This window comes from Lactuca serriola, chromosome 6 (genome assembly GCF_051521515.1).
Source record: "Lactuca serriola cultivar US96UC23 chromosome 6, Lser_US96UC23_V15, whole genome shotgun sequence".
Classification (NCBI taxonomy): domain Eukaryota; kingdom Viridiplantae; phylum Streptophyta; class Magnoliopsida; order Asterales; family Asteraceae; genus Lactuca; species Lactuca serriola.
In genome coordinates this window covers 142,532,502-142,542,029 of record NC_136413.1, presented here as the reverse complement: position 1 = coordinate 142,542,029, position 9,528 = coordinate 142,532,502, and the positions used below count along the sequence as shown (strand labels likewise).

At 34.5% G+C, this 9,528-nt stretch overlaps 1 protein-coding gene and 2 long non-coding RNA genes across 6 annotated transcripts; 1 reads left to right on the top strand and 2 right to left on the bottom strand.

The window, feature by feature from the left end:
- The first annotated feature begins 331 nt into the window (after positions 1-331).
- Positions 332-1,375, top strand: LOC145058682 (uncharacterized). The gene is made up of 2 exons (XR_013686470.1): positions 332-662; positions 1,087-1,375. It is a non-coding gene; the product is annotated as an uncharacterized LOC145058682 (long non-coding RNA).
- A 353-nt stretch (positions 1,376-1,728) lies between these two features.
- LOC145058681 (uncharacterized) lies at positions 1,729-2,714 on the bottom strand. Its single transcript, XR_013686469.1, has 2 exons — positions 2,576-2,714; positions 1,729-2,251 (listed from the first exon to the last, which is right to left on the bottom strand). It is a non-coding gene; the product is annotated as an uncharacterized LOC145058681 (long non-coding RNA).
- Positions 2,715-3,251: 537 nt separating this feature from the next.
- Positions 3,252-8,213, bottom strand: LOC145058680 (glycine-rich RNA-binding protein 3, mitochondrial-like). Of its 4 annotated transcripts, none has more exons than XM_079006589.1 (7): positions 8,128-8,213; positions 7,649-7,838; positions 7,501-7,569; positions 7,171-7,277; positions 6,092-6,227; positions 5,737-5,817; positions 3,252-3,577 (listed from the first exon to the last, which is right to left on the bottom strand). In XM_079006589.1, the coding sequence occupies exons 2-5, from the start codon at positions 7,824-7,826 to the stop codon at positions 6,186-6,188; spliced, it is 396 nt and encodes a 131-aa protein (XP_078862715.1). In that variant the 5' UTR covers positions 7,827-7,838; positions 8,128-8,213; the 3' UTR covers positions 3,252-3,577; positions 5,737-5,817; positions 6,092-6,185. The 4 variants fall into 4 exon arrangements, with proteins under 4 accessions (XP_078862715.1, XP_078862714.1, XP_078862716.1 ...); XM_079006588.1 differs by lacking the exon at positions 3,252-3,577 and adding an exon at positions 4,269-4,868; XM_079006590.1 differs by lacking the exon at positions 3,252-3,577 and adding an exon at positions 4,269-4,868 and having other exon boundaries at positions 7,649-7,812.
- Between the last annotated feature and the right edge of the window lie 1,315 nt (positions 8,214-9,528).

Below are 9,528 nucleotides of genomic sequence, written 5' to 3'. Positions count from 1 at the left end.
ATGTGACAAAAAAACCCTTCATTTATTAGAGAAGATATATATATATATATATATATATATATATAGGATTAAATGTGAATGATATTTATTGTGTGAATGTATGACATTAGATTTAGATGTGTATATCTAAGATTATATGGTGTACCATAGTTACAATGGAACACAACACATATAAACATTTTTTTAATAAAAAAAGTCAAAAATAATAATTATAAAGACATAATTTATATTTTGATTAATTCTCAATAAGGAATGTGATTGAATGAACCCTATATATAGTTTTGCTTATTTTGGTTAGTGGATTAATTTTATAGAAAAAAATTGTGTTTCCTTATTCTCTGATAAAATCGAACTCAATTCCTTCTAGATTTGTTGTTTCCAGATCATTTACATCTTGCTTCACATAATGATTTCAAAGGGAAAAACGATTTCTTTCTCCGAAAAAAATGATATAACAAATCGAAATCCACAGAAATCAGTTCATCCTCTACATATCTTCTTCCATCATCGCTTGTTTCCTGCTTCAGAAAACTATTAAAAAAAAAAGACGATTTCAAAGAAAAAAACGACTTCTTTCACAGAAAAAACAACATAACAAATGGGAATTCACATGAAGAAATTTCAAGTCATAGAAATCGGCTACTGCATCCCCTTTTTTTTAGGTAATTGATGTCTTAATTTTTACTTAAAATTTAGAACTATCAAAGATTATTTGCATGCAGTTGATGACTTGTGTCAAGAAACATATTTCTTAGAACATATATAGGTGATTTCTTATTCCTTTTTATGAAATTGAATGTGCACGCCAAGTGTTTGATGAAATGGTTGATTGAAGTTGTCGTTCTATGTAATTGAATTGATAAGAAACTACAAATCAAGGATTTATATAATCGTGATTGATTTTATTTTGAACGATTTCGATTTTGAGTTCTGATTTTAGGTAATGATATTGTTTTTGAATTGATTTGAAATGGTTAGGAACTACAAATCAGGGAATGTTGTGACAAACATCTATACCAATGTTATGTTTGAACATATTGACAAGATGTTGATATTGTTTTTCAATTAACACCATTCTTTTATTAGGTTTGGGAGATTTACTTGAAGTCTGATTCGTGCAGTGGAAGATTGTGGATGTTTATCAGGTGATTTTTGTGTAACTACTACATCTTTTGGAGTCTCTTTGGAGACTTGCACAGTTTTACCCTAGAGATTGTTGATTTGATTTTTAATAATTGTTGCATTTGGTTTACTATTTGGTTGTCGGGATTTTTTAAGGGCCTTAACTTTTTCTGCTTTCTTTTGTTGGTGGACCTTGGGTTGTGGTTTGTTGGTTGTTTTTGGTTGCTAATGAGTTTGATTGGTACATTGGAAATGGTTGAAACATTGGATGTGGATTTGTTGGATATTTTAGTATTTTTCTCTTTATTTGGAAATGTAGTGAAGTCACATCAAACGTCACTGCTATTAAAGAAATTGCAGAAATATTGCAAATTAGTGAATGATATTATAGGTATAACCTGCTTAGGAATATGATGTTGTAGTATCACAGTAAGATTCTGGTTTATTTCAAAGTTTTGAAGTAAATAAATAAATTGCAATTACCATATTACCCTTTTGAGTAGGCCTGCCTTTGGGTCAAGAAATATTCTTGGGATTTTTACACAAAAGAAAAACAAAATAAAAATAAAAAAATAATGTAAGTAGGAATCAAATGAGTGATATGCCGTGATCAATTTTGGAATATTATTACATCAATTTGCAATCTGCTCTAATACCTTTTTGTTTAAGATGAATGTCAAAACGAGATCTTGAAAAGCAGCAATGTCACTTGTATCTATCTACCTTTTGCCTTATTTTTTTTGTCAAAACAAAATTTTGAAGTATATATCTACCTACCTCCATCCCCATAAAAGTACAAAACTATTATCCATAGGTATTAATGGTCATTGTGACAAGATTGGTAGCCAACAAGGTTATGGTTATATTCAGCAAGAGCTCTTGTTGTATATGCCACAACATCATGACCCTGATATGTGCCAACTGTTTTTATAGGACAAGAGCAGATTAGTGGAGCCAATGAGATTATGAGCATGCATCTGAAAGGCCATCTGGTCCTTATGCTAGGCTGGCATTTGGTCTAGCCATGCCATATATTATTTTGACGTAAATGCCCTCTTCAATTCGTCATCGTTATCATTGACTTGACACAAGAAAAGCAAACAATCATGAAAGTAGTATACAAATAAACCTGCATGAATATTGACACAAAAGTTTACTAAGGCGTTTAATCAAACACCTGGTGTACAATCCCAGAAACATCTCAATTTATAGAAATCACCACATAAATATCGACCAAACATCTCAATGTAATGAAATTAGTAAAAAAGATTCAATCAATCTAATTTAATTTCATCTGATATGCAACTAGAGCTAATTGAATACGATAAAATCGAAGAACGCCCCATTTTATCACGTGATTAACCAGATAAAATTAAGAAAAATAGGATGATAAGAAAACCTCTAATGGAAATAAAATGAATCTTAGTGACTTGGGAAGAATCAAAGGACTCACTGCAATCGAAGAACTCACGGAAAGCACCGATCTTGGTAATTGTAGTGGAAGCGAAGCTATATCATGATCGAATCAGTCTTTCTGAGTTCTCTACCTTGATAGATGCGAAAGGTATGGAAGAAAATAATGCCCAGTTAACTTAAAACGACGTCAGATCATCATTTAATACCTAAATCTATATACCGTATATTCACTTTTCTCATATATATATATATATATATATATATATATATATATATATATATATATATATATATATATATATATAATGAAAAGTGAATTCACCATAATACGTCGTTCTATTTGATATATTCATTATAATGTTCTTAAACTTCAATCCCTAACTTGATTTACTTTCAAGATCTTTAAAATTTCATTATTATCTTGCACTTACATCACATCTTTTTGCCGAACACCTACTAGGCTATATATATATATATATATATATATATATATATATATATATATATATATATATATATATATATATATTAGAAAATGAAAAGGAAAAAAGAAAACATATGTGAAATAATTTTTTTATTCAAATAGGAAAAGAAGAAAAGGGGTTTAATAAAAACCATAAGAGTTAATATATCATTTCATATACGATACACTCACATCAATTAACTCAAATATATAGCTATTTCTCAATCATTAAACATAATTATTACATCTTTATTATTTTTTTATTTGACATGGTTTTGAGATAGTGGTTTTGACTTGATTATTGGGTCGGTTTAAAATCCCCTGGCTTACAAGATATGAAACATACTGGCGAGCTTCTTCAACATCGGCCTTCATAGCATTCTTCCATTCTCTCTTTAATTCCTCGTCATAGCCATTTAGAAACTCATATCTACTGTCATTTAGGCTGTCATATAGAAACTCATTAACTTCAAATCCACTTTCATTAACTTCAAGTCCACTTTCATTAACACGAACTGATGGACGAGGACAATGTTGATGGGCGAGCTCGACCTTTATCCTTCGACCACAGAGTACCTGAAAACTCATTGTCATCAAGAAAATAAGAAGGCAGTGTTTGGTACAACCAAAGTGAAGAAAGAACATAATAGTTCATTCCAAACAAACGTTTTTTGTTTTGCATTATGGAATAGGATACATTGTTCTTGAAGGAATTTTATTGCTTGCATTTTGTTAATACTTAGATTTGCTTAAGGAGGTGTGCTTTTTGTTGTTTTTTTATCATTCAAACATGTAATGTAATGAAAGCTTGTAATATAATCCATATTAGGTGAATTGTCCATTCGATTCGTTGCTCAGAATACAATAATATAATTAAAATACAAATAAAAAATTAGAATGTTTAACGTAAGATTATAACTTTAAAGTTAATAACAATGAAATAGCTACAATAACATAAATAAAAAATTCAAATTTTCTCTAGTCATGTCTTCTGCAAGTAGGGGTGTAAGTGAGTCGAGCTACTCATGAGCTACTCGGGATCGACTCGTTAAAAGCTCGACTCGAGATCGAATTAAACGAGCCCGAGCTGAGCTCGAGCCTAAATATGAGGCTCGTTTATTAAACGAGCTCGAGCCGAGCTTCAATTAGTGGGCTTGCGAGCATAAACGAACTTAAACGAGCCAATATATATATATATATATAACACAAAAGCTTAGTGAGTTCCCCTTTGATGAAGAGGTATCTGATGAAGAGGTACCTGAAACCAAAACTGTAAACTGTAAGCACAAAGCTTAGTGAGTTCCCCCATCGTACCACATACCATACAAACACATAACACATATACAACCAGGCTATTCTGGGGTGCCTGTCTACCCGGTACGGCCATTCTGGGGTGCCGACTACCCGTGCGGCTATTCTGGGGTGCCGTCCTACCCATGTCAAGCCATTCTGGAGCGCTGACCTACCCATGTCGAGCCATTCTAGGGTGCTGACTACCCTTCGGTCCTAACAACCGAACCTCGGGGACTGGTCCCCTCCTACTACCTCTATCGCATAAAACATAACAAGTCAGCATACATACATATCATCACATACTGTCAGACGTATCTGGGGTGTCTAACTACCCTTCGGTCCTACGACCGAACTCTACTACTATAACACATCAAGCTAGCATATAGCATATCAGATAGTAGCAAACCTAGATGATATCACAAAGACAATCATCTAACATATAACTCCTACCGGTGGGCCGACATTGTGGCCGTAGACCCACCGCTACTGGAAGGTAACTCACCTCGAAGTAGCTGCTGATCTGATCGGGAACTGACTGTCTACTGCTGCTGCTACTGCTCCGGAAATCCTCCGGCTGCAATTCCCACAACATACTCAATCAAACACTACTAACTGACCTATGGGTAAAATGACCATTTTACCCCTGCTTATGCCCTAAGTCAAAGTCAGAGTCAACTTTCAGTTGACCCGACTCGCCGAGTCCCTGTCTAATTGACTGACCTGGGTCCCATTTCTACTCGTCGAGTTAGGCGTTAACTCGACGAGTTCTCCTTCCAAACTGATTGATCAAGTCCTTCATCCTACTCGCCGAGTTGTATGAACAACTCGGCGAGTTCATCTTCATCCGATGAACACCATGCTGAGACTCGCCGATTTATATGAACAACTCGTCGAGCCTGTTCTTGATCTAAGAAGATTGCCTTGAACTCGCCGAGTCAGGGCGTTGACTCGCCGAGTTCTTCTATGGGTGAGTTCGACTTCCAACTCACCGAGTCACACCCCGTGATTCACTACTCAAACTCTACACAACGAAAAGGGGACAACTCGGGGACTCGCGAGCAGACTCGCCGAGTCAGATGATCGACTCGCCGAGTCGCCGCCATACAATCACTACATACGCGATTTTTCTTGATTCCAGTCTATGCCATTCACGGATCTGGGTTCCTAGAGCATGAATCACACGTAAAGTTTCCAACTTTACGTGTAGATATTCACCAATGAGGGATTTAGGGCTCAAAATGCCCCAAAAGGGTAGATCTAGGGTGAACAAGCAACAATGGTCCAAAAAGGTAGCGGATCTGAGCTCCTGGAGCTCAATCTTGCTTAGATCTAAAGGCGAATCAACTTATTACGACTTATATTGCACATACAAGCTTGGGGAAGGGCTCAAGAAAGACTTAATGGAGCAATAAGCATAAAAACAGAGGGAAAACGGGTTATACCTCAAAGAAATCACTGAGAGGACACTAGGATGCTAGGCTTCCTTCCCTTCCTCTTGATCTACTCATCTTCCTTCACAAAATCTTCAAGGAAACACACCAATAAGCTTCAAACTCACAAGAACAAAGGCTAGGGCGTATGGAGAGCTTCTGAGGGTGAATGGGGCGGAGTTGGGGCGCAAATGGTCGTTTAAATATGGTGCAAACCCTTGGAAATTAGGGTTTCATCAGACAGCGCAGACTCGCCGAGTCGCTAACTTAAACGTGTCCCGGGTCCCGTCTCTACTCGGCGAGTCGGACCTATGACTCGCCGAGTCCAAGGCTAAAAATGAAAAATACTCAGATAAGATTTACGTACCAGGAACCAGGTGTTACATCAAGCTTCATTTTAAGGCTCAAATCGAATCGAGCTCGAGCTTCCTCAAAATTAAACGAGCCGAGCTCGAGCTTGGTCAGGCTCGGGCTCGGCTCGGCTCGGCTCGTTTACGCCCTATCTGCAAGTATAGGCTATCATAGATGACATGACTAGAGAAAACTTGAATTTTTTATTTATATTATTGTATTTATTTCATTGTTAGTAACTTTAAAGTTATAATCTTACGTTAATCATTATAATTATCTTAAATACACGATAAGATAAATACATATTTAAATCACACCCACGGATTACATGACTAAATATAATTTGAATTTTTATTTATTTTTATTTTTAACTATTATGGTGGTTAATCGATTTATATAGACATGTTTAAGGACCATATTATCTCAATGATTAAGTAATTAAAAAAAAACCATTTGTTTGACAAAAATAATTACTAAAAAGATACATATTTTTTTGGTCATTTTTTGTTAATTTGGAATTTTGATATAAGTTTTACATTGAAAATTATTAATCAACTTAAATAGACATATTTTAATTTGATTTTATAAATCACTTATTTGATATTTTTTTAGTTTTCATCATTAAACCTGTTTGCAAATATCAACTAATTCTTCCAAGCTAACTTAATATGTTTTTTATTTTATATTATTTATAACTAATATTATATTTAATTATTCGAAAACTACACAATTATATATAAAATAATTTTAGTTATTTTTTTTTAATTTGATATTTTGATTTAGATTTTACATTTACCATTCTATTCAAATTTTGTAAATCTTAAAAGTAGTCTTTAGACAATTTTTTTATGTTTAACTTTTGATTTATGTTTTCAATTTAAGAATTTATTTAAATTAACAAATTAAGTATATTAGATTAAGGATTATAAAATGGTAGCATTAAAACGATATTGAAAAAATAATCTTATAATTGAAATAATAAATAAGTTTAATAATGTATTAACTGAAATAGATATTGAAAAGTCTTGAAAGTTTCAAATAAATATGGTTGAAATCAAATTCCATTATTTTATAAAAGTTTCAGGTACATAATACCTTGCCATCCATGTGCCAGAGAGCATTGCTAGCTGCGTTACGAGATATATAAGTAACAAAGCCGAACCCTCGAGACCTACCAGAATCTCTATCAGTGACAATTTTAACTGCAAAAATCACAACAATTGTAATGAGTCGACATCAAATGATCTCAGTAAACTGTAAATTTAGAGTGATTTGTATAAACTAAATGTTAAACGTCTGTAGTACCAAACGAGCTTCCAAATGCCCAAATAGCATATACATATCAAAAAAGAGCGTTTCAAACGCTAGAAGCTTCCAAATGCCCAAATAGCATTTTACTTCGAATGCTAGTAGATTGATATGTACCTTCTATCAATGATCCATATTGCTGGAAAACATCTTGTAAATCACTTTCATCCGTCTCATAAGCAAGACCTGCATATGATATGCAAGCTTTGTTATTATGTACCCTGTTTTTGTGAAACACGCACATCTAATATGATAAACCTCCAACCTCCAATGAAGAGTTTGGCAGCCGACATGCTTTTGGGCGACGGGAAAAGTGGTGAATTTGAGGTACATAAACCTATCCTGACATGCTTGCTTCCCAAAGGCAAAAATGGTGAATTTATCCTGGCATGTTTGCTTCCCAAAGGTTTAAGCAGATTGCTAAATCTACTAAGAAAAGCCATTATGAAAGGGGCCTAATAAGAATGAAAATTTTGAAATAAACATAAGATGACATAATATATATATATATATATATATATATATATATATATATATATATATATATATATATATATATATATATATATATAAATCGCCATTCCATATTAAATTAACATGTCAAAATTCTAACTCAGCTAATTAAATCTTCGTTGGATCATTCAACAGAATGCAGGATTGAAACCTAGGCTGTTGTTGAACGCACAAACTAAAATAGCGCAGAAACTTGAAGCAGGTTTTTTAGATTAAAAAAAAACTAACAACCTGAGTCGTCGGTTTCTCTAAGTCTCGCTGCCGTTTGCCCTTATCTCTCTAGCTGCCGTCGCCCGCTTTCACCCCACGCTATCTCCAGTCGGCACTACCTTGGGTTGAAAGTAAAATGTAAATCATATATAGATTACAAACGCAGCTTTTATTTACGTATTAGATACGGTTAAAACTGGTCCATGTACTTTTATCAAATCTGCAACTTTGGTCCCATTTTTTAGTATCCCTACGATCATCTTTAACTTGTATTTAGTTGTGACATTGCCCATTACTCTTAGGGGTGCTCATTAACCTTAAATAAAACTTCACGGGTGCCCATTACTCTTGGGGGATATTTGAAAAATCAAGGGAAAATGAATTGATTTGGTTTCTCTTGTTTGGTGGATACAAAAAGTAAGGAATTAGGAAATAAATCAATTCATTTTCCATTGAATCCATTCTCTATTTTTAAAAGACAAAACTGCACAAATGGTTTATGTGGTTAGCTCAAAATTGTCACTTTGGTCCAAAAATGTTTGGACTAGAGGTCCAAACTTTTTATTTTGTTGCGAATTTGGTCCGATTTTGTTTGAACTTTTTTATAAAGATGAGTTTGCCCCTGATTATTTAATATTTTAATTTTATTTTATTACAACAATTAAATAGAATTAAAAATAAAAGAAAAAAGAAAATACTATCTCTCTCTCTCTCTCTCTCTTCTTCTTCCTCAAGAACGCTGAAGAATATCTTCCGCCACCACCACCATTCGACCGTCGTCCTCCACCACCATTGTTTGACCACCATCCGCCACAACCACAATTTGCCATATCCATCTCCACCTAAATGAAATCAGATGAACACACACACAAAATCAGATCAAATGAACACACACACACACATAAAAATGAAATCTGATGAGCAAACACAGATCAACACAAACATCCATCGATTTTTCAACAGATACAACACAAACACACACACATACAGATTAAACACACACACAAACTCGAACAAGACCAACGAGAGATTAAACACACATACACACACAAACACCACAACAGATCTGAATAGCTAGGGTTTCAAAAAACTAGAAGGACAACAGCCGAGTTCAGCGCCAAACCTTCATCGGTGTAAGATCTGAGAAGGGTTCGTAAAGAGGTGGTGGTCGCCACACCTCAGTTGATTAGGTTGAGTCCAGCGCCGCCATTACTAGGGTTTCAGCTCGCCACCATTACAAACCCTAACCTGTTACAGATTTGTTTCATAGATGGTGGCGACAAGGAGAAACACGATGGTTGGATAGATCTACACTGAGAACGGCGACGAGGGGGGAACAAGTCTAAACCCAAGCCGTTGCCGCCTTCGACCCCCTACTAGATCTTGATTCGTTATGGTTGTTAATGATGACTGGGTCGTAGA

What these genes read in the sequence shown, in the direction of transcription:
- LOC145058680 (XM_079006589.1), bottom strand. Translation starts at nt 7,826, where the DNA reads ATGGCTTTTCTTAGTAGATTTAGCAATCTGCTTAAACCTTTGGGAAGC. An exon ending in TGCCAAACTCTTCATTGGAG is followed by an intron (nt 7,570 to 7,648) that starts GTTGGAGGTTTA and finishes TATCATATGCAG; the next exon opens with GTCTTGCTTATGAGACGGAT. An exon ending in TCTGGCACATGGATGGCAAG is followed by an intron (nt 6,228 to 7,170) that starts GTATTATGTACC and finishes CTATACTTGCAG; the next exon opens with ATAGGGCGTAAACGAGCCGA.